General features: G+C 43.9%; 1 protein-coding gene across 11 annotated transcripts in view; it reads right to left on the bottom strand.

Annotated features, from left to right (window-relative positions):
- The window catches only part of LOC129040477 (S-adenosyl-L-methionine-dependent tRNA 4-demethylwyosine synthase TYW1), a 268,106-nt gene that overhangs the window by 209,497 nt on the left and 33,280 nt on the right, over nt 1-25,329 (bottom strand). For 7 of the 11 annotated variants that reach the window (XR_010127062.1, XM_054495067.2, XM_063668309.1 and 4 more), the window contains one exon: nt 20,763-20,885. Coding sequence is in view for 9 of the 11 variants with exons in the window: in XM_054495067.2 (XP_054351042.1) it covers nt 20,763-20,885 (123 nt within the window). In the remaining 2 variants the exon portion in view is untranslated. Of the gene's footprint in view, nt 1-11,387; nt 11,468-16,062; nt 16,205-20,762; nt 20,886-25,329 lie in introns of those variants that run through there. The other 4 variants (XR_010127063.1, XM_063668316.1, XM_063668315.1 and 1 more) reach the window with 4 other exon arrangements.

The raw sequence follows: 25,329 nt of genomic DNA on the forward strand, positions 1-25,329 counted from the left end.
AGCCAGTGCCACAGTATTGGCTTCTATATACATCCAGCAGTGAGCCCATTTGCCCAGTAAAACAGTTCTAGGGTTTCATTTCCCAACATAACTGTTCTCTCCACCTACAATGCCACCATTCTTGTCCACGGCCTTGATTTCTCCTAAGGGACAATGGCAAAAGCCAAACTAAATGGTCTCCCTGTCTCCAACCTCTACTTCCACTCCTCCCATCTCCCATATCCATCACACTTGCCTTGAAAGAAAACTCATGTCCTCGCCAAGCTGCAGTGGCCTGACATGCAAACAGGAAAGGCAATTATGAGCTAATTTCCTAAGCACTTATGAAAATGGCAATGAATACACAAAACGTTCTTTATAAACTGACAGGACTACATGAATCTTACAAAATAATAGGAATAAAGCAGTGGTACTAATATTTTTTGTTTGTTTTTGTTTTAAATATCATATAATACTGGTTGGGTACAGTGGCTCATGCCTGTAAACCCAGGACTTTTAGAGGCCAAGGCAGGAAGACTGGTTGAGCTGAGGAGTTGGAAACCAGCCTGGGCAATATAGTGAGATCCCAGCTCTACAAAAAAAAAATTTTTTTAATTAGCCAGGTGTGGTAGCATGTGCCTGTCATCTGAGCTACTTGGGAGGCTGAGGTGGCAGAATCACTTAAGCCCAGGAGTTCAAGGCTGTGGTGAGCTATGATCACACCACTGCACTCTAGCCTGGGTTACAAAGCAAGACCCTGTCTCTAAAAATAAAAAAAATTTTTTTAAAAAATCATACAATACCACTTAATTCATTTTGATACCATCATCCCAGAAACCACAGTACCATCCAATTTTGCCTAGGATAAAAACAAGGCCAAAAACTGATTTGCTGAAGACTTTAAGGTAAAATGCTATATAGCTGGAAACTGACAAACAGGAGTTTTACAACAAACAAGCTTTTTCTTACCAAAACATACATTTCTCCTGGGAAAGAGTCTTTCTGATTGTTTGATCCTTTTTTACCATCAGGTGATTCCTTTTCTTATCAATTCCTATAGAAAAGGTTGGCTAGGCCAGGTGTGGTGGCTCACATCTGTAATCCTAGCACTTTGGGAGGTGGAGGTGGGTGGATCACCTGAGGTCAGGAGTTTGAGACCCGTCTGGCCAACATGATGAAACCCCATCTCTACTAAAAATACAAAAATTAGCTGGGCATGGTGGCAAAGGCCTATAATTTCAGCTACTAGGGAGGCTGAGGCATGAGAATCACTTGAACCCAGGAGGCAGAGGTTGCAGTGAGCCGAGATGGTGCCACTGCACTCCAGCCTGGGCAATAGACTCTGTCTCAAAGAAAAGAAAAAGAGAAGATTGGCTATAAAATGCCCGAATTCTCTAGAGGTCATTTTTCTAGACAGTCAACCTGGCTAGGCCTGGAGCCATGCCAGCACAGGACGGGCCTTCAGTAAATGTTGGCTGAATGAAGAAACGCCTCAAAACTATCAGACAGCTATTTCCAGACCCGGAAATTTAGATCATACTTCTTTCAGTAACTCATTCTAAACTTAGTAACTTTCAATATTAAAAACTCAGGTCGGAAATGGTGGCTCACGCCTGTAATCCCAGCACTTTGGGAGGCTGAGGCGAGCAGATCACTTCAAGTCAGGAGTTCGAGAACAGCCTGGCCAACATGATGAAACCCATCTCTTCTGAAAATACAAAAATTAGCTGGGCGTGGTGGCATGCGCTTGTGGTCCCAGCTATTCAGGAGGCTGAGGCAGAAGAATCACTTGAACCTAGCAGGAGGAGGTTGCAATGAGCCAAGATCACACCTGGGCAACAAAGCAAGACTTCATCTCAAAAAAAAAAAAAAAACAAAACTCTTATTCATGTTCAATTATACATGAAGTAGAGTTTTAATGTTAATCTAAACTAATAAAAATTATATCACTGAAAAGCAGTCACAGTAAAAAAAATTAAATAAATTATTAATACTTAATAACTTTTGCTGCAATTTAACCCCACATTTAGATTCCTATTTCTTTAATAAATGAATCTCCAAGATATCACTCACTGGTCATGGTTCAGTTTTAAAATGACCAATTTTCACCATTACTCAAAGCTTTTGTATATACTGAGTTCTAAAAATGCCTTTTGAACTTGTGGAAAAGCAGTGTGCCCAAGCATGTCAAGAGCTTTACTCTGACACAGTAATTCTATTTTGGATAACCTACCTTAACAAGACAACGTGGGGACTCATTGTTAAGTGCTCCTAGCTATAGAGACCATGGTGAGTCAAGGTGGTTTAAGCACAGCGTACTGGGGTTGAAAGGATATCACCTCTTGTTTCTAGGTGAAGTAAACACTCCAAAGCCTTAAAAATAATTCTGAAACTAGCTTCCTGTTATTCCACTGCAATACCAACAGAACTTTATAATCAGAACTGGACATACTGAGATCCTTCTGCAATTTAAATAACTGGCAAATGGAAATGTTTCTCCAGTGAGTAACTGTCAAGCATTTGCCATTTATTTCCAAAATTAATGATGCTGACGTTAGTGTTTGTCTGCTTAGCCAGAACATTGCTGTGGGGAGTATTTAGCAACGTTTATTTACTGCAGGAAAAAAAAAAGAAAAAGTAGCAATAGGCTTTACATTTACAAATCACAACATAAGAGAAAGAGAAAATAAACAATATAAAAATTATCAGGCTCCTCCTGACTCATGGTTCTCTAAACACTACAGCTTCTCTTCTGAGAACCACTCCTCCCTGGGGAAGCAGCCAAGAGGAGTGACACAGACAGATGGAGTCCAGGCTTGAGCCTGTCAACTTACCAGCCATCTGACGATGGACAAATTGCTTAAACTAAGCCTCAGTTGCTATCTGTTAAATGGTAAATTGCAGATGATAATAGTTTGATCATCTCAAGGTCACTGTGAGGATTGAGTGAGATAATCTAGTATGTATTTTGATTTCTCCTTTTTTCCTTTATTTTTTGAGACAGGGTAGTCTGAGGCTGTTGCCTAAGCTGGAGTACAGAGGCACAATCTCGGCTCACTGAAACCTCCATCTCTCAGGTTCAAGTGATTCTCCTGCCTCAGTCTCCCAAGTAGCTGGGATTACAGGCGTGTGCCACCACATCCCTGCTAACTTTTGTATTTTTAGCAGAAATGAGGTTTTGCCATGTTTGCCAGGCTGATCTTGAACTCCAGACCTCAGGTGATCCACCAGCCTCAGCCTCCCAAAGCGCTGGGATTACAGGCATAAGCCACTGCGCCCGGCCTCCTAATATTTTAAACCTACACTGGAACTCTCCTCTCTCCCCACACCCCCTAACCCATTCTCCAATTCAATCAAATCACATTGCCTCCCACTGCCTTCAGGAGAAAGCTCAGCCCTCCACTGCAGGACTTGAAAAGCCTCTAGGATCCTATCCCGTCTTCCTTCTCTATGTCACAGCTCCAAATATCCCTACCCCCAGTCAACTCTAGGCACACCAAACTGTTTAGGGTTCCCCAAACATGCCACCCCTAACACCCCATTCCCCCCATATCTCCATCTGTCTCCCTAACATTCCAGTGTTTCAAACTTTAGTGCTCTAGTTCTTAGAAACCACTCTCATACTTCAAATTATCTTCAGTCCTAGAAGAAGTCTTAGATAGTACTACAGAGGGAGGGAGGTAGAATACCAAGGTGGTGTTTCGGTAGGACCAAATCTATCCTATTTGAAGACATATTCTTATATAAGTTAATTATTGGCTATTATAGTTAATATATTCTAATTCTAATTATATTGGAATAATTAGTTAATATCATATTCTAATTCTAATTATATATTATACTAATATATAATTATATTAGAATAATTAGTTAAAATTATATTCTAATTCTAATTATATAATTATTATCTAATTCTAATATAATCATTGTATAATTAATTCTAATATAATTATATATTAATTTTAATATAATTAGAATTAGAATATAATATTATATAAAAATATATTAACTACTATACAAGAAAATACAATGTGGCTGGATTAACTTTTTTAATCTACATAAGAACTTTATAAGGCAGATACTGTTATCTCCCACATTACAAATGAGAAAACAGAAGCACAGAGGGGTAAATAATTTGTCCAGATACACAAGCTAAGACGTATGACTTCATGAAAGTTAGTGAGTATTACTCAAAAACCAGTCTTACAATGACAGTGCTTCGGCTCAAGTCTTAAGCACTGGCACATACTACTTCCCTCGACAGTAACAACTAAGGCAATTTCATGTGGTGTGTCATGGATGATCATGCGGAAAGCACTCGGGGAATATGTGTGAGCCAGCCCCAAAGAAAATGCCAGAAAAAGCCAGGCTCAGTGGCTTGCACCTGTAATCCCAGCACTTCGGGAGGCTGAGGCAGGTGGATCACCTGAGGTCAGGAGTTCAAGACCAGCCTGGCCAACATGGCGAGGCGCTGTCTCTACTAAAAATACAAAAATTAGCCGGGTGTGGTGGCGGGCGCTATAATCCCAGCTACTCAGGAGGCTGAGGCAGAACTGCATGAACCCGAGAGGCGGGGGCTGCCGTGAGATGATATTGTGCCACTGCACTCTAGCCTGGGCGACACAACAAGACTGTCTCAAAAAAAAAAAGAAAAGAAAAAACAAGATGCCAGAAAAAGAAAAGCCAAGCAGTAAAAACCTCCATTGCCAAGTTTAGTACCCTATATCCCATCGAAATCGAAAACAAGATCTATTTGAACACTCTGCTGTAACCCAACAATCATGAAAAATGAAAACTGGTAGCTTATTTTTGTGTCATACTAAAATTGGGAAAAAACAGGTATTTTTCCCAAAGATCTGATGATTTTACGAGATTTTTATGAGAAAGCTGAAATATCATAAACCAGCTGCTTAAAGCTCATAAAGCCCAAAATCATTTCATTTCAAAAAAATAATGTACATGGATGACTGAAATCTTCATTAGTGTTTTCTCCAGTGCCCTCTAATGGCCATAAGATGAAAAAGCAATGAAAAATACATACCCACAAATTATCCCAAACTCTTCACCCACTATAAACAAAGTTTTTAAATTCTTTTTTCTTTTTCTTTTTTTTTTTTTTTTTGAGATAGGGTCTTGCTCTGTCACCCAGGCTGGAGTGCAGTGGCGTGATCTTGGCTCACTACAACCTCCGCCTCCTGGGGTCAAGCAATCCTCCCACCTCAGCCTCCCAGTAGCTGGGATTATAGGCACGCACCATCACGCCCAGCTCATTTTTGCATTTTTTGTAGAGACAGGGTTTCGTCATGTTGCCCAGGCTGGTCTCGAACTCCTGAGCTCAAGCGATCCACCTGCCTAGGCTTCCCAAAGTGCTGGGATTACAGGCATGAGCCACTGCGCCCTGCTAAACAAAGCTTTTAAATAAAGCTTAACCTGGTAGAAAATACAAAAATCTCTCAATCAGCTATCACATGCATCATTTTAAGACAATTTCACCAATGAAAATTACTCAGATTTTTAATTAAAAGTCATAACATCACACATTCACGTTGACCCAGTATATCAATATGGGGAATGTGTAAATGTAGGAAAACATTCATACATTTTTCAAAAGTAAGAAAGGTCTCAGACCAGTGTTAATTATAAGAGCAGAAAACTTGAAAGCACATCAAATGACCAACTCTAAGAAAATGTATAAGCAAATTTAAAATGTCTAAGCAAGGCCAGGCCCGGTGGCTATCCTAGCACTTTGGGAGGCCAAGGCGGGCGGATCACTTGAGGTCAGGAGTTCAAAATCACCCTGGCCAACATGGTAAAAACCCCATCTCTACAAAAAATACAAAAATTAGGCAGGCATGGTGGCACATGCATGTAATCCCAGCTACTCAGGAGGCTGGGATGGGAGAACTGCTTGAACCCAGGAGGCGGAGGTTGCAGTGAGCCAAGATTGCACCACTGCACTCCAGCCTGGGCGACACAGTGAGACTCCATCTCAAAAAAAAACATAGGCCAGGCATGGTGTCTCACGCTTGTAATCCCAGGACTTTGGGAGGCCAAGGCAAGTGGATCACAAGGTCAATGGATCAAGACCATCCTGGCCAACACGGTGAAACCCCGTCTATACTAAACATACAAAAATTAGCTGGGCGTGGTGGCGCGTACCTGTAGTCCCAGCTAGTCGGGAGGCTGAGGCAGAACAATCACTTGAAAGAGGGAGGTAGAGGCTGCAGTGAGCCAAGATCGCGCCACTGCACCCCAGCCTGATGACAGAGTGAGACTCCATCTCAAAAAAAAAAAAGTAATTAAAAAAATAATAAAATGCTCATTTCAATGTCTGTCAGGCTTTTCAAGATTATAAAGCACTTCCATATACAACAACTCTATATTCCTCAGGAAAGGAGATTAAAGCTAGGGAAGGTTAAACTGTACCTTTAGATCACCAAGTTAACAATCTGGCTGGACCAGACCTTGTACCCATATTCCATCTATTTGTCTTTCTTTTTTTTTTTTTTTTGAGATGGAGTCTCACACTGTCGCCCAGGCTGGAGTGCAGTGGCACGATCTCGGCTCACTGCAAGCTCCACCTCCTGGGTTCACACCATTCTTCTGCCTCAGCCTCCCGAGTAGCTGGGACTACAGGCGCCTGCCACCACATCTGGCTAATATTTTTGTATTTTTTAGTAGAGATGGGGTTTCATTGTGTTAGCCAGATGGTCTCGATCTCCTGACCTCATGATCTGCCCGTCTCAGCCTCCCAAAGGACTGGGATTACAGGAGTGAGCCACTGCACCTGGCCTACTTGTCATTCTTAATAGCTCCTCTTCCTGGGCTTCAAAATACAAAAGCTACTAAAAATGATGAAGACCACATGGCCACATGGAAGTACAAGTTGAGTAGCTTCAGTTGAAATGCTTAGGGGATCAGAAGTTTTTCAGATTTCAGAATTTTTTTTAGATTTTCAAATACTTGCATTATGTTACCAGTTGAGCATCCCAAATCTTCAAAGCCAAAATCCGAACTGCTCCAATGAGTATTTCCTTTGTTTTGTTTGTTTTGTTTTGTTTTTGAGATGGAGTCTTGCTGTGTTGCCCAGGCTGAAGTGCAGTGGCACAATCTTGGCTCACTGCAACCTCCGCTTCCGGGGTTCAAGCGATTCTCCTGTCTCAACCTCCGGAGTGGCTGGGACTACAGGCATGCACCACCATACCTGGCTAATTTTTGTATTTTTAGTAGAGACGGGGTTTCACCATGTTGGCCGGGTTGGTTGCGAACTCCTGACCTCAGGTGATCTGCCTGTCTCAGCCTCCCAAAGTGCTGGGATTACAGGCATGAGTCATCATGCCCGGCCACATGTTTGTATTTTTGAGACAAGGTTTTACTCTGTTGCCCAGGCTGGAGTGCAGTGGTGTGATCATAGCTCACTGCAGCCTTGACCTCCCAGGCTCAAACAATCCTCCCACCTCAGCCTCCCAAGTAGCTGGGACCACAGGTACCAGCCACCATGACCAGCTAACTTTTTATGTTTTGTAGAGACAAGGGTCTCACTATATTGCCCAGGCTGGTCTCAAACTCCAGGGGTCAAGAGATCCACCCACCTCGGCCTCCCAAAGTGCTGGGATTACAGGAATGAGCCACCAAGCCCGGCCTGGTGTGGACGTGAATTTATTTTGAGACAGAGTCTCACTCTGTCACCCAGGCTGGAGTGCAGCGGCGTAATCTAGGCTCACTGCAACCTCCACCTCCCGAGTTCAAGCGATTCTCCTGTTTCAGCCTCCTGAGTAGTTGGGACTACAGGCATGTGCCACCACGCCAGACTAATTTTTATATTTTTTTAGTAGAGACAGGGTTTCACCATGTTAGCCAGGCTGGTCTCGAACTCCTGACCTCAGGTAATCTGCCCGCCTTGGCCTCCCAAAGTACTGGGATGATAGGCATGAGCCACCAAGCCCGGCCTGAGCATTTCCTTTGAATGTCATATCAGGACTCAAAAAGTTTCATATTTTGAAGCATTTTGGATTTCAGACTTTTGGATTAAGGACACATGACATGTATTAGGAAGTAAGTAACAAAATGCTAAAACAAGAGAAAGATGCTAATTTTAAATTTAGAAAATAACTATAATGTTATAGTTAGAGTATTATATTCATCACAGTATTTTTTTAATTTTTTTTATTAATAGAGACAGAGTGTTGCTATGTTGCCGAGGCTGGTCTCAAATTCCCGGGCTCAAGCAATCCTCCCACCTCAGGCTCCCAAAGTGCTGGGATTACAGGCAGAGCCACGGCACCCAGCCTGGAATATATTTTTATGATAAGCTTTACAAAAGAAACCAAATAATCCAATATAAAAATAGATGAAAAACAGTGTACAATGAAGAATAAGATGTCTAACCTTTGTCCCCAGCTCCTGGAAAATTAACCTCTAAATCCTTGAACATTCTCAAGTGATAGGATTATCTTTTTTTTTTGAGACGGAGTTTCGCTCTTGTTGCCCAGGCTGGAGTGCAATGGTGCAATCTTGGCTCACTGCAACCTCCGCCTTCTGGGTTCAAGGGATTCTCCTGCCTTAGTCTCCCAAGTAGCTGGGATTACAGGCATGCACCACCATGCCTGGCTCATTTTTTTTTTTTATTTAGTAGAAACGGGGTTTCACCATGGTGGTCAGGCTGGTCTCCTGACCTCAGGTGATCCACCTGCCTCGGCCTCCCAAAATGCTGGGATGACAGGTGTGAGCCACTGCGCCCGGCCAGGAATATCTTTGTTACTCATGGTGAGCCCTTCAGACTACATCTGGTATTTTATGCTAATTAGGTATCTCATGGTGGACCCCTAGGGCAATGTGGTATCAGCCCAAAATTCAGAAGGAAGAGGGGGTGCTCAAGACTGAGCCTTACCACAGAGGCAATCAATTAATCAATCATGCCTAGCTAATGAAGGCTCAATAAAAAGTGGGCCAGGCACAGTGGCTGACGTCTGTCACCAGCTGCTGGTCTGCCCCACTGGGTCTGGCAGCCCTCCCAGGATGGGCCCACACCCTCCTCCTCCAGTCCCTGCCCAGCAGCTGCACTTGATCCCTCTGTAGTCTCTTTGAGTCTGGCTGGTAAATGATGTCAACCTGCTGCCTTGGCTGCCAGACCCTGTACACAACCCAACTTCTGTTGTGTGACCAGTTCATGGTTTATTCTCTATTTGTCTCCCATGTCTTCCTTTTCCCCTGAAGAATCCTGTCTTCTCTTTAGCCATCTCAAATTGAGAACCTAAACTATTCCTGCAGAACTGCCTGGCTGGCACCCACAAGCAATACCACTTGTTCCAGCAGGACCAAGGGAGCCAGCCTCCAGTGAGTGACTCCAGCAAGTGCGGTCACCTCTCCCTTGAGGGTCTGGGAGCCTGGCCCCAGCAAGGGGCCCTCCTGACCTCTGGCTCTAGTTAAGCTGAATGCCCTCACTTTATGGGTCACACTCTTTCCATTTCTGTAAGGAATCTTGGCACACCTGGGGCTTACCAGTGGCCCAGGTAATTTTTGTTTCATGGACTATGGACTATTTCAAAGGGATCTGATCCTTTTGAATTTTGCACAGCCCTAGATATAATCTCTTTTGATAAAAGGGTCTTTGTTTCTGATTAGAGGAGCACTATGGAACGTCTGTAAACATGTTTTTATAATACCATGTATAGTTGGTGTGCACTCACATAATACCAGTCCCCAGCAGCCGCTCTTCTCTGTATAGGGCCATAATAGGATTCCAAAGAAACCTTGGGGAGGGAGGGGGAGTTGGAACAAATGTCTGTTCCCTGGAGCCCAGTCTGGTGCTCAGACCTTTAGACTCATTATAAGTTGCCACTGCCAACATGACACCAAAGTGTGTGAGTTGTCAATGCAGCGCGACAGCATTAAAGACTGATGCTAAACCTCAAAAAAAAACAAAAAGGAAATATCAAAACTATTCTAACCTGAGGACAACGGGAACCTTGGACTTAAGAACAATAGAACCGGCCAGGCACAGTGGCTCATGCCTGTAATCCCAGCACTTTGGGAGGCCAAGGCAGGCGGATCACAAGATCAGGAAATCGGGACCATCCTGGCTAACACGGTGAAACCTCATCTCTACTAAAAACACAAAAAATTAGCTGGGCATGGTGGCGTGCACCTGTAGTCCCAGCTACTCGGGAGGCTAAGGCAGGAGAATTGCTTGAACCTGGAAGGTGGAGGTGGCAGTGAGTGAGATGGCGCCACTGCACTCTGGCCTGGGCAACAGGGGAAGACCCCGTCGCAAAAAAAAAAAAAAAAAAGAACAATAGAACTTCCCAGGCTTTGCCTTGTGCATGTCTTCCCTTAGCTGATTTTCTGTATCCTTTCCTCACAATGAACTATACTCTTGAGTATAAAAGCTTTCAGGGAGCTCTGTGCGTTTTTCTAGCAAATTATCAACCTGAGGATGGTCTAAGGACCGCAACAAATCTGTAGCTGGTATCAAAAGTGGAAGCAGTCGTGGAGACTGTGCTCTCAGACCTTGCAGTTTGTCTAATTCCAGGCAGACAGAAGAAATGATTCAGGCCAGGCGCAGTGGCTCACGCTTGTAATCCCAATACTTTGGGAGGCTGAGGTGGGTGATCATTTGAGGCCAGGAGTTTGAGACCAACCTGGCCAACATGGTGAAACCCCATCTCTACAAAAAATACAAATTAGTTGGGCATAGTGGCATGCACCTGTAATCCCAGCCACTCGGGAGGATGAGGCAGGAGAATCACTTGAACCTGGGAGGCGGAAGTTGCAGTGAGCTGAGATCACGCTACTACACTCCAGCCTGGGTGACAGAGCAAGACTCCATCTCAAAAAAAAAAAGAAAGAAAAAAGGCAAATGAACAATAAACACAAAATGCATCCAATCTCACTCAAAATTTTAAAAATGCAAATTAACACAAAGCTACTATTTTTCAGATTGACAAGATTTGAAAGATTGATAACACCTCGGATCTGTAGAGAAATAGGTACTCTCATTTCTGTTCTACAATGGAAGCAGAAGGGAAACTTTTTGCAACTTTTACAAGGCAATTTGGAAATATCAAAACTGCAAATTCCCTTTGACGCCGGAATTTCAATTTTAGGAATTTATTCTTCGGATAAGTTTATATCAGCCACAAAAAATACGAGCAAGAGTATCCATTACAAAAATGAGAAAACACCTGAATGTTAATGAACAAGAGCCAAATAAATTGTGGGACATCATTACGAACTACCTTAAAATGAACCTTACACTGAATTCATCTAATATGACAGGACCAGAAAGCTGTCATGTTAAAGCGAAAGAAAAGCAGTCTGTAGACCAGGAGTACAAAATGATCCCATTTGTGTAGCCAAAAAACAAAATTATACCAAAACAAATGTGTTTATAAAAGGCAATAAAATACCTGGACGAATATTGTCAAGCTGAAAACTGTGGTTCCCATGAAAAGCAGATCCAGGAAAAACAGGAACAGAGGACTACTGTCTGTGAAATTTTAAAACACATGTCAACAGGGTTTTGAATTAAAGGAGGCCGGGCATGGTGGCTCACGACTGTAATCCCAGCACTTTGGGAGGCCAAGGCAGGTGGATATCTTGAGGCCAGGAATTTGACATCAGCCCAGCCAACATGGTAAAACCCTGTCTGTACTAAAAAAATACAAAAATAGCCAGGTGTGGTGGCACACGTCTGTAATCCCAGCTACTCGGGAGGCTAAGGCAGGAGAATCGCTTGAATCCAGAAGGAGGAGGTTGCAGTGAGCTGAGATTGCATCACTGCACTCCGGCCTGGGCAACAGAGCAAGACTCCATCTCAAAAAAAATAAAAAATAAAAATAAATTAATTAATTAAATGAAACTACAAAGAGAAGATCAGATCAAGTTAAAAATTTTTGAAGAAATATCTGAGAAACGGTTTTACAACATTAAAAATGGCTCCCCTGGCCGGGAACGGTGGCTCACGCCTGTAATCCCAGCACTTTAGGAGGCCGAGGTGGGCAGATCACAAGGTCAGGAGTTCAAGACCAGTCTGGCCAAGATGGTGAAACCCCGTTTCTACTAAAAATACAAAAATTAGCCAGGCATGGTTGCAGGCGCCTGTAATCCCAGCTACTCGGGAGGCTGAGGCAGAGAATTGCTTGAATCCCGGAGGCGGAGGTTGCACTGAGCCAAGATCACACCGCTGCACTCCAGCCTTGGCGACAGAGCGAGACTCCGTCTCAAAAAAAAAAAAAAAAAAAGCCTCCTCCAGATCACAGAGACGGAAGAGTAGAGAGAATGGAGGTAATGAGAGAGGGTTTTTGAAGATTTCTCTGGAGAATGTTGGTAAGGTACTTTAAGTTCTCTCCACTCCCTCAAAAGGAGAGAGGCTGCAGGGAGCTGTCAGCCTCTTACCCCTAGCCCCACAAGAAAACCGCCAATCCAGCCTCTCAAAGAAGTTGCTCCGTATCCCCCGCCCTCAGAGGATTACAGATTGACGTATGGCTGCCGCCTAGGAAATTCAGAAGCAAACGGATCAGCTACTCGCATTAGCAAGTGAGCACTGCTGCTGGGTAGGAATTGGCCTGTCCCCTCCAAATAAAGAACTCAGGAGTGTTCCCCTGACAGCAGGATGGGGGCAAGGGAGAGCTCAGATCCTGACCCATTGGTCAAGTAGAGCAGAGAGCAGGTGACAGACTTCAAAAGAGAAGCCAGAGGGACAGGGCACAGGGGAGGGACTAAGCAGCCATAAGTATACTTCTTGGCCAGGCGCAGTGGCTCACGCCTGGAATCCCAACACTTTGGGAGGCTCAGGCAGGTGGATCACCTGAGGTGAGGAGTTCAAGACCAGCCTGGCCAACATGGTGAAACTCCGTCTCTACTAAAATTACAAAAATTAGCTGGGCGTGGTGGTACACACCTGTAATCGCAGCTACTCAGGAGGCTTACACAGGAGAATCACTTGAACCTGGGAGGCAGAGGCTGCAGTGAGCTGAGATTGCAGTGAGCTGAGCTGTACCCCAGCCTGGATGAGACAGCGAGATTCTATCTCAAAAAAAAAAAAGTATACTTTTCTGCTGCTGGAAAATGGGCTCAAAAAAGAAGGAAAAAGAAAGACATGTACACTTCTCAGCTTCTCAGAGTACATTTTGCTCAGCGCAAGGGACTTGCCAGGGAGATGGCCATGGACGATATCTCCAAAGAAGCCATGAACACATTCCCTGGAAAGAGAGTCAACTCAAAACACATGACTAGGAGAGAGAGCACAAACACCTCTATGACAGCAGTGATCAAGTAAGAACTTCCCCACTTTTCTTTTTTTCTTTTCTTTTTTTTTTTTTTTTTTTTGAGACAGGGTCTAACTCCTGTCGCCCAGACTGGAGTGCAGTGACACGATCTCGGCTCACTGCAACCTCTGCCTCCCAGGCTCAAGCGATTCTCCTACCTCAACCTCCCGAGTAGCTGGGATTACAGGTGCCATCACACCTGGCTAATTTTTGTTTTTGTATTTTTGGTAGAGACAGGGTTTTGCCATGTTGCCCAGGCTGGTCTCAAACTCCTGGGCTTAAGTGATCCATCTGTCTCCGCCTCCCAAAGTGCTGGGATAACATGTGCGATTCAGCACGCCCGGCCTCCTACTTCTGTTTATCTGTCCTGCCTCCCCCCAGCTGCTCCCAAACCCTACGGAGATCCAAAACAGCAGCTAACAAATAGGCTGGGTGACAGAGTGAGACCCTGTCTCCAAAAAATAAAAATAAAAATAAAACAAAAAAAATCCACTGCAAATTTCCCAAAATGTCCAGACAATGGTCTTTTCTCTTTGATCCAAGACTAAAATTTACAAAATGCTTTTGGGGTTTTTTTCATTGTCTCTTTTAATCCTAGAATGGTTATCGCCTCGCCATGTTTTTTTGTTGTTATTGTTTATGATACTGACACTTACAAAGTCTAAAAGGCTTGTGGCAAATACTGGATTTGTCTCATTGTTTCCCCATGATGAGATTCAAGCTAACCATTTTTTGATGTGAAACTACAGAAATGATGTGTGTGTGTCTTGCTATACATCATATGAGGAGGAACATGGGTCAAATTTTGGTAGAAATGATGATGCTAAATTTGGTTGCTTGGTATAGATGGGAATCACCTGATCTCTCCATTTGTAAAGGCACATTGTTCCCTCTGTAATTAGAAACTAAAATGTGGGGGGTTTTCCGCACTCATTCCTCATTTCTAGTTGGTTTAGTTTGTGGGATGATATTTTGAGACACTGAATATCTATTCCCCAAAGACATTTCACACAATCCTTGCTTAAATCAATTTGTTCTGTTTTGTTTTGTTTTTGAGAAGGAATCTTGTTCTGTTGCCCAGGGTGGAGTGCAATGGTGCAATCTCAGCTCACTGCAACCTCCACCTTCCAGGTTCAAGTCTCTCTCCTGCCTCAGCCTCCCAGTAGCTGGGACTACAGGTGTGTGCCAACACGCCTGGCTAATTTTTGTATTTTTAGTAGAGATGGGGTTTCACTATGTTGGCCAGACTGGTCTCGAACTCCTGACCACAGATGATCCGCCCACCTCGGCCTCCCAAAGTACTGGGATTACAGGCGTGAGCCACCGTACCCGGCTGAATCCTTGCTTAAATCAATTATTACACTAGGAATTGCAAACGGCTGATTTTCTAATTCTCTCATGCCTTACATAGTTAGTATCTAGAAGCCTTCTCCTACACAACACGCCTCCTGTTTGAGCTGCACACAGACTGATTTTTTTTTTTTTTTTTGAGAGGGAGTCTCGCTCTGTCGCCTAGGCTGGAGTGCAATGGTGCAATCTCAGCTCACTGCAAGCTCCGCCTCCTGGGTTCAAGTGATTCTCCTGCCTCAGCCTCCTAAGTAGCTGGGATTACAGGTATGCGCCACCACGCCCAGCTAATTTTTAGTCGAGACAGGGTTTCACCACGTTGGCCAGGTTGGTCTCGAACTCCTGACCTCAGGTGATCCACCCACCTTAGTCTCCCAAAGTGCTGGGATTACAGGCATGAGCCACCGTGCCCAGCCAACTAATTTTTTTTTAATTTGATGTAATATAATCTATTACGTTCATTAATCTTTTTGAAGCTCAAATTGTTCCAAGTTTGGCCTGTAAGAAACCCTTCGAGTGGTTCCTATGTCTTTTTGGCAGGTCTCCATAAGTCTCTGACGCCCCACTTGTTCAATAAGATGTCCCAGGGCTCATCTGTTACCCTTCTTTCACCAGTCCTGAAACCAGCCCTTTATCATAAGGAATGGTATTCAGAAAAACAAGATCTGAGTGCTTAGTACATTGATTATTTCTGGGTCTGTGGCACAATAAAGAATATATCTGGGCCAGTCATGGTACAATGGTGCAATCTTGGCTCACTGCAACCTCCACCTCCCGGGGTCAAGCGATTCTCCTGCCTCAGCCTCCTGAGTAGCTGGGATTACAGGCACGTACCACTATGCCCAGCTAATTTTTGTATTTTTTAAATAGAGATGGGGTTTCATCATGTTGGTTAGGCTGGTCTCGAACTCCTGACCTCAGGTGATCCGCCTGCCTCAGCCTCCCAAAGTGCTAGGATTACAGGCATGAGCCACCACACCCAGCCATATATATCTGGTCTTTGACCCTGGTTCTTGGTACACAGCTTCAAAAAACCTTGGGATTTCCTAAGTAATAGATTCAGGATGAAGGCTGATCACCAGAAAGAAACCATGTGATTAGAGGATTAGAATTTAGGGCCAGCCTGACCTTTTAGGAAAGGAAGTACACTGGAGATTGAGCTTAATCAACTGCCCAGTGATTTAACCAATCGTGCTTGCATGATGCGATACCAATAAAAACCCTGGACACTGAAGCTCAGTGGGGCTTCCTGGTTGAGGAACACACTGATGTGCCTGGATTCCAAGAGGACAGGACACAGAAGCTCTGTCTCTTCCTCATGCCCACTCCCCAGAGTATCTCTTCCTTGCCCGAGAGTATCTCTTCCATTTGACCGTTTCTGATCTGTGGCCTTTATAATAAAACTGCAACCTAGATCAGCCTGGGCAACATGGTGAGACCTTGTCTCTAGAAAGAAATTTAAAATGACCTTGGTGTGGTGGTGCATGTCCGTAGTCCCAGCTACTCAGGAGGCCGAGATGGGAGGATCCCTTGAGTCCAGGAGTTCAAGGTTGCAGTGAGCCGTGATCACACCACTGCACTTCAGTCTGGATGAAGGAGTGAGACCCTGTCTCAAAAACATCAAAAAACAAAAAACAAACCTGCAATCTTAACTATAGTGCTTTCAGGGAGTTCTGTGAGTCATTCCGGCAGAAAAGTAGGTAGCCGTGAGACTTCCAGCAGGTATCTGAACTCAGGGCAGTCTTCTATAGGACTCTGCCCTAAACCTGTCCAGTCAGACACTAACTCTGGGTAGGACATATTAGAATTGAATTGAACTACAGGATACCCATTTGGTGCCAGAGATCGATGTCAGAACATGCAGTTTTTCAGTGAACCCAGCTAGAAAATACTATTTATACACACACACACACACACATACACACACACATATATACATGCATATTTAAACTAAGTTTGCAAATATAAATGCACATTTTTAAAAATCTTAAGTCTGTATCAGCCGGCCGGGCGCGGTGGCTCACGCCTGTAATCCCAGCACTTTGGGAGGCCGAAGCGGGAGGATCACAAGGTTAGGAGATCGAGACCATGGTGAAACCCCGTCTCTACTAAAAACACAAAAAATTAGCTGGGCACAGTGGCAGGCGCCTGTAGTCCCAGATACTCGGGAGGCTAAGGCAGGAGAATGGCGTGAACCCAGGAGGCAGAGCTTGCAGTGAGCCGAGATCGCGCCACTGCACTCCAGCCTGGGCGACAGAGCGAGACTCCGTCTCAGAAAAAGAAAAAAGTCCATATCAGCCTCCAAATAAAATCCACCACCACTTGGAAATCACATTAATGCATATCAATCCACCATAGTGTTATTCAGAGCCACACAACAATATTCCATTGTGTGGATATACCATGCTTTTTTCAACCAGTATTCGACAGAGTTGTTTGCTATGTATGCTGCAATGCATAAGCCTGTGGAAATGCTGTTTTGCATTAATGAAGCTGTATCTTTAAGGCAAATTCATACAACTGGGCCTGCTGGATCATGGATAAATGCATATGTGATTTTGGTAAAAACTGTCAAAAGCCCTTCCATACAGGCTAGACCATCCTGGACTCCCACCTGCAAGGTATGAGTGCCTGTTTACTCACAGCCTCACCTAACTGAGTATGTCATCCAGCTTTGGAGTTTTGTTATTATATTCTGAAAGGTGAGAAATGTTTATCAGTGTAGTTTTCATTTGTATTTCTCTTATTATGAGTAAAGTTAAACATCTTTTCATGTTTAAATCTCTTGGTAGAGCCATTTCTAAGAAATTCTTATTCATGTGTTTTGCCAACTTTTTCTACTAGGTTTTTGGTCAGCTGGAATTACAGGCACACACCACCACACCGAGCTAATTTTGCATTTTCAGAAAAGACAGGGTTTCACCATGTTGGTCAGGCTGGTCTCGAACTCCTGACCTCAAGTGATCCACCTGCCTTGGCCTCTCAAAGTGTTGGGATTACAGGCGTGAGTCACGGCACCTGGCCAGGTCTGCCTTTTTTTTTTTTTTTTTTTTTGAGACAGGGTCTTGCTTTGTTGCCCAGGCTTGAATGCAGTGGCATGATCTCAGCTGACTGCAACCTCTGCCGCCAGGGTTCAAAAGATTCTCGTGCCTCAGCCTCCCAAGTAGCTGGGACTACAGGTATGCGCCACTATGCCCGGCTAATTTTTTTTGTATTTTTTAGTAGAGATGGGGTTTCACCATGTTGGCCAGGCTGGTCTCGAGCTCCTGACCTCAAGCGATCCACCCACCTCGGCCTCCCAAAGTGCTGGGATTACAAACATGAGCCCCCACACCCAATCAGGTCTGCCTTTTTTTTTTTTTTGAGACGGAGTCTCGCTCTGTCACCCAGGCTGGAGTGCAGTGGCACAATCTCCGCTCACTACAAGCTCTGCCTCCCGGGTTCAGGCCATTCTCTTGCCTCAGCCTCCCGAGTAGCTGGGACTACAGACGCCCACCACCACGCCTGGCTAATTTTTTGTATTTTTAGTAGAGACGGGGTTTCACCGTGTTAGCCAGGATGGTCTCGATCACCTGACCTCGTGATCTGCCTGCCTCAACCTCCCAAAGTGCAGGGATTACAGGCGTGAGCCACCGCGCCTGCAGGTCTGCCTTTTTAAAAAATAGTTCATTGTATAGTAAAAAGATTAACACCTTGTCTGAGATATAAGGGGCAAATAGTTCCTCCTGTTTTGCCTTTTGATTTTCCTTATGGCCATGTAAAACACTTTAAAGTCATTCATAAATTTAATATTTTTTTATTGCTTCTAGATTTTGAATCATATAGAAAAGCTTTCTCCAGGTTATACAATAATCCATCTGATTCTACTATCTATCTAATTTTTTCAACATTCAGCATTTAGCTCGCTCATCCATTTGGAAATTATTCTGACATATATACAAGCTAACAGATGTTTCACATCTTTTTTTTTTTTTTGAAACAAGGTCTCGCAGTGTCATGCAGGCCGGGGTGCAGTGACATGATCACAGCTCACTGCAGCCTCAAACTCCCAGGTCCAAGCAATCCTCCCACCTCAGCCTCCCAAGCAGTTGTGACTACGGGCACATGCCACTACATCTAGCTAATTTTTTTTATTTCTTGTAGAGATGGGGTTTCACTATGTTGCCGAGCCTGGTCCCAAACTTCTGGCCTCAAGAAATCCTCCCATCATGTCAGCCTCCCAAAGTGCTGGGATTACAGGGTGAGCCACTGCACTCAGCCAACATAATTTATTTTTAGAGTCCCTTTTAAACTCCAGGTCTTCAGAGTCCACCTTTAATATATATGAAATTCCTACATATTCTTAGAATTTTACTCTGTTGCAAGGGTCTTTGTCTCATCATGAGCCAGTACTACAGTTTTAATTAGAGATACCTTGTGGTATGTTTCAATATGTGGGAGTATTGACAGAGCAGGACTCCGTCTCAAAAAAAAAATAGGCAGACCTGGCTGGGTGTGGTGGCTCATCCTTCTCATCACTACTTTCACCAGGGTTTTCATAACTATTATTCCATGTTTATTTTTTCCACATGAATAGACCAATCTAGATCTAGGAGGCTAGAGGACCTACTGGAATTTTTATTGGGATTCCATCAAACTTATATATTAAGAGAACTGACATCTTTACCATTCTGAGTCACTCTACCTAAAACAAGGAATGTCTTTCCATTTGTTCGAGTCCACTTTGATATCATTCAGGAATGTTTTAAAGTTTTCCAACGTAGGTTTAAGACATTTCTTTTTAAATTAATCTGTAGGTAGGCCAAGTGTGGTAACTCATGCGTGTGATCCCAGCACCATAGGAGGCCAAGGCGGGCAGATCACCTGAGGTCAGGAGTTCGAGACCAGCCTGGCCAACATGGTGAAATCCCGTCTCTACTAAAAATACAAAAATTAGCTCAGCGTGGTGGTGTGCACCTGTAGTCCCGGCTACTCGGGAGGCTGAGGCAGGAGAATCACTTGAACCCAGGAGGCAGAGGTTGCAGTGAGCTGAGATCGCACCACTGCACTCCAGCCTGGGTGACAGAATGAGACTCCATTTCAAAAAAATAAAAAATAAATTAATCAGTAGGTAATTATTTATCTTTTATGTAGCTAGTCTAAATGAGGTGTTCTCTTTTACTATAGCTTCTAACTGGTTATTGTTTGGAAATATAAAGTCTATTGACTTTCTACATTATGATATCCTGCTAACCTTACTGAGTTCATTTGAATTTGTATAGGTTTTAGCATTGATTTTCTTGGATTTTCTAGTAGGTTTTTTTTTTTAAGGCTTATGGACTACATATAATTTTAATTTAGGGGATTCTCATTTTCCAAAACTCACAGTTAAATTGAGGCTGTTATTTTTATAGCATAGTATATACACTATTACTTCAATTTTAGATCACTGGAATCTGCATGAAATCCTACTGCATCGTACATTCTCACATTCCTCTAGTCACTGAAACAGTCACATCCCAGATTGGTATTTCCTGGATTCCTAGGGGCCCCACTCACGCTGATCTCCACACCCACAGACCAGGCTGCCATCCTTAAGCCCCAACACCACTTAGTCTATACAGCAGAGAAGCAAATTTACACTGGAGTTTCACTTGGAATCTCAACCATAATAAATCCTATCATGCTGTTCATCTTCAAATGGCCCTGAATAAAATCTCTCTAACCATCTACACCAAGCTTGTCCAACCCACAGCCCACTGGCCCAACACAGATTTGTAAGCTTTCTTAAAACATTATGAGATTTATTTTGCGATTTTTTTTAATTTTTTTTTTATGTTTTTTAGCTCATCAGCTATCATTAGTGTATTTTATGTGTGGCCCAAGACAATTTTTCTATCAATGTGGCCCAGGAAAGCCAAAAGACTGGACACCTCCAATCTACACTGTCCTCAGTCCTTGTTCTCAAATCTCCTGCCTATCCTCTGATGAGCTGACTTTCACAGGGCTGAGAGGGGAGATGTTCACCACACTCATGAAAAATGGCAAAAAAATTATAAAACTCTCAAGACAGAAGCTAGAGAAATGAAACTCCTCTCGTGAGCTCAGATGGACTACACAGCAACAAAGAAATACTAAATGTTAACCAACTGCGGGAGCCAGGTGCAACATTTCCCAAAGTAATGGTACCTTTTCTTTCTTCACATGATCCATAATTTTGCCCAAATCTTCAACATCAACAATGGAATTCAGGCTCTGATGGTCCTTACCACCAAACTCTTCTTCACTGGAGCTCTCAAAGGGTTCTTCCTCCTGGAAGAGAAATGCTTCAGAAATACATTGTTCAAAGGGGCAAAGGCAAAGTTCTTTTACCCTCCCTCCCACACTGAGAATTCACTGTGTCTCTAAATTCTTTTTTTTTTTTTTTTTTTTTTTTTTGAGACAGGGTCTCGCTCTGTCGCCCAGGCTGGAGCGCAGCGGCGTGATCTCAGCTCACTGCAACCTCCACCTCTCAGGTTCAAGTGATTCTCCTGCCTTAGCCTCCCAAGTAGCTAGGATCACAGGCACCTACCACCACGCCCGGCTAATTTTTGTATTTTTAGTAGAGACAGGGTTTCACCATGTTGGCCAGGCTGGTCTCGAACCCCTGACCTCAGGTAATCCACCCACCTCAGCCTCCCAAAGTGCTGAGATTACAGGCGTGAGCGACAGCGCTCGGCTGTCTATAAATTCTTAATTTAAAAATAAAATCTAGGCTGAGCATGGTGGCTCACACCCATAATCCCAGCACTTTGTGAGGCCAAGATGGGAGGACTTTGAAACCTCAGGAGTTTGAAACCAGCCTGGGGAACATAGCAAGACCACATTGCTACAAAAAATGTATACAATTAGCCAGATGTGGTAGCACATGCCTGTAATCCCAACTACTTAGGAGGCTGACGCAAGAGGGTCACTTGAAGCCAGGAGTTCAAGACCAGCCTGGGCAACATAATGAAACCCTCATCTCTACAAAAAAAAACAACAACAACAATTAAGAAATAAATCTTAAGTCTTTAGCATCAGACTAACAACTGTGAAAGGGCATGATGGAGTGGAAACAACTAACACTTCACCTGCCCTCTCACATCACAGTGACATGAGCTGCGCTCAGGGGAACGAGACACATGCCAAGCAGAAGTAGAGGAAATGTGACATCACTGGGAAGACACATTTGCTGAGTATCTACTATGTCCCCAACACAATGTTCATATACCCATTCATTTCATCCTTAACTACTTACGATGTAGACAGGTTCAACATCATCTCATAGATGAGGAAATTAAAGGTAGAGAAGTTAAGAAATCACGGCTAATACGTGGCAGCCTTCATCCCTTTCTCCAATGGAGGATAAGGCAGAATCAAACGTTATAGAGATTTTTTTGTTTGTTCTTTGTTGCTGCTGTTGTTGTTGTTGTTGTTGAGTCTCGCTCTGTCACCCAGGCTGGAGTGCAGTGGCGTGATCTTGGCTCACTGCAACCTCTGCCTCCTTGGTTCAAGCAATTCTCATGCCTCAGCCTCCAGAGTAGCTGGGACTACAGGCACGCACCATCACACCCGGCTCATTTTTGTATTTTTAGTAGAGACAGGGTTTCACCATGTTGGCCAGGCTGGTCTCAGACTCCTGACCTCAGGTGATCCGCCCGCCTCAGCCTCCCAAATTGCTGGGGTTACAAATGTGGGCCACTGTGCCCAGCTGATAAAGAGATTTTTAAGAGGTGAAGTGGTGGTTGTTTTCAACAGCAGGTACTTTCTGAGTAACTCAAGGGTCACTTTAAAATTAAAAGAAACAGGCTGGGCACAGTGGCTCATGCCTGTAATCCCAGCACTTTGGGAGGCTGAGGCAGATGGATCACCTGAGGTCAAGAGTTTGAGACCAGCCTGACCAACATGGTGAAACCCTGTCTCTACTAAAAATACAAAAATTAGCCAGGCGTGGTGGCATGTGCCTGTAGTCCCAGCTACTCCAGAGGCTGAGACAGGAGAATTGCTTGAACCCAGGAGTTGGAGGTTGCAGTGAGCCGAGATCGTGACACTGCACTCCGGCCTTGGCAACAGAGCACGACTCCCTCTCAAAAAAAAAAAAAAACAAAAAAAACAAAAAAAAAAAGAAAAGAAAAAAGAAAAAAATTAAATTAAAAGAAATAAAATGTCAATAACCTTTATATGCTGGCCAGTATGCCCCACAGTATAGCAGAGAGATGTCATATAATCAGATGCTGCTGATCAAGTGTTCAATACAAAATAAAACAGCCCCTCTTAGACAAGGTCACGCCTGTCCTGCGCCAGATGATAAGATTATCATGGATGATCTTACTCTCTCCTATTTGAAACCAACCCTGAGACTACTGAAACGGCGCTGTGGCTGGCTCCCTGGTTCTCTTTTGCCTTGTCAATAAATGAGTAGAGTCTTCTCTGCCTTGCTTCCAGATGACAAAATAAATTGTTCCCAGAAATAAGTGTATGGATGTGTTAATTTAGCCCAGCTTCAACAGAAAATCTCTGCCAGTTAACTCCACCCTGATATCCCAGCCTCATGCCCAAGCTGTCAAGAAGAGACAAGTACCACCTGAAACATACTTGCTAACAATTAGTCCATTTTTAGATCTTCTAAGAAGTCCAGTGTCTCCCAACCAGTTTGTCTAAATATATAAGAATACCTTCAGTATTAGGATTTCCTGATGTACTCATTTTCCCAGAATTGCAAGAAGTTCTGTATTGCCCACGTGTCCTATGCTCCTACTTCATCATTTCCAATAAATTTCAGAATATTAGACACAGAAGAGACATCAGGGATCATCTAGTCCAATCTCGCCATGTTATCCTGGACAAGAAGTCAGTAAACTTTTGCTGTAAAACACCAAATTGTAAGTATTTCTGACCTTGTAGGACATACAATCCTGTCTTAACTATGTAAATCTGCCCCTCTAACACCAAAGCAGCTATGACAATACATAAATGAATGAGCATGGCTATGCTCCCAAAACTTTTATTTTAAAAAATTAAAAAACAAGCTGGGTGCAGTGGCTCACACTTACAATCCCAACACTTTGGGAGGCCAAGGCAGGAGGATCACTTGAGCTCAGGAGTTTGAGACCAGCCTGGGCAACACAGTGGGACCTCATCTCTACAAAAAATAAAAAAAACTTAGCTGGGCATGATGGTGCACACCTGTAGGCCCAGCTACTCAGGAGGCTGAGATAAGAGGATCACTTGAGCCCAGGAGTTAGAGGCTGCAGTGGGCTATGCACTACTGCACTCCAGCCTGGGGGACAGACCAGCCCCTGTCTCAAAAAAAAACAGGCAATAGGCTAGATCTGGCCAGTGAGCCTGTTTGCTGATCCCTGTCCTAGATTCTCCTTGATAACTTCTCCTTAGACTCAAGTTTCTAATGGAAAGACTCATGTTGAGAATTTACTTTTTCCAAAAGGAACCTATTTCATCTTCACATCAAATCAAATCTAAACTGCTAACTTGGTTCTGTGACCTTGGGAAACTTCAAAAAGTTATCTTGAACACTGCATATACTCATGGTAGCCAGTAGTGCTTGAAAATTAATGCGACACATTCCCCTGGTCCTCACAAGGATTCCAATCCAGTAAGAGACACACAGATACTACATTGAAAGGGGCAATGCTTTAATGAAAGGGTTTAGGAATACGAAAAGGAGCCATGCAGTGGGCTCCAAATCTATGGGTGGCCTGAATGAGACGATACCTGAGTCAAATGTGAAGGGTAAGCAAACAGGCCTGGCCAGGGAAAGACATGTGGGAACGCTGTTGGAAGGGGATGGGCAAAGTCACTTAGGCAAGCACCAGGAGGCATGCAGCTACTATCAGTCACTCAGAAAGTACCAGCAGATGGAGAATAAAGCACACGACATGGGGAGAAAATGTAGCAGAGAAAGATATGGGTTGGACTGCAAAGGATCTTGCCTGTCCTGGAAAGAGAGAATGAGAAGGGTCTAACATGGTCTGAACAGAGAAATAACACAGACCTGCATTTCAATAGCTCACTCAACTGGTAAGACAGAAGGTAATTTAAGGGAAACAAGACTGCAGACAAGGATAAATCTGAACAACGTACGACAATCCCCTAGGGAAGAAAAGATGTTGGCCTGAACTAAAGAGTAACAGGTGAGCAGAAGGTTGGATATTCAAACTCATTTGACAAATTTGGTTTTTATTTTTTTTGAAGACAGCGTCCCGCTCTGTCACCCAGGCTGGAGTGCAGTGGCACAATCTCGGCTCACTGCAACCTCCACCTCCCAGGTTCAAGCGATTCTCCTGCTTCAGCCTCCCGAGTAGCTGGGATTACAGGTGCCTGCCACCATGCCCAGCTAATTTTTGTATTTTTAATAGAGACAGGGTTTCACCATGTTGGTCAGGCTGGTCTCGATCTCCCGACCTCATGATCCGCCCGCCTTGGACTCCCAAAGTGCTGGGATTACAGGCATAAGCCACCATGCCCAGCCTTGACAAATATTTTTAGAACCAAGGAGGCCACGTGGCTAGAGGCTAGAGAGGAAGAGAGAGAATAACAGCATGACAGTGGAGAAATTCAAGAGTCAGACTAGGTGCTAAGGTCACACTAAGCAATGAAGTTTTTATGAAAGCAGCAATGAAAAATCACTTTTAAACAGGAGGGTAACATGGTCTGATTTGTACTTTTAAAGATTACTTGGCCGGACGCAATGGCTCACATCTGTAATCCCAGCACT

The sequence above is a fragment of the Pongo pygmaeus genome, chromosome 6 (genome assembly GCF_028885625.2).
Source record: "Pongo pygmaeus isolate AG05252 chromosome 6, NHGRI_mPonPyg2-v2.0_pri, whole genome shotgun sequence".
In the NCBI taxonomy this organism is placed as follows: Eukaryota; Metazoa; Chordata; class Mammalia; order Primates; family Hominidae; genus Pongo; species Pongo pygmaeus.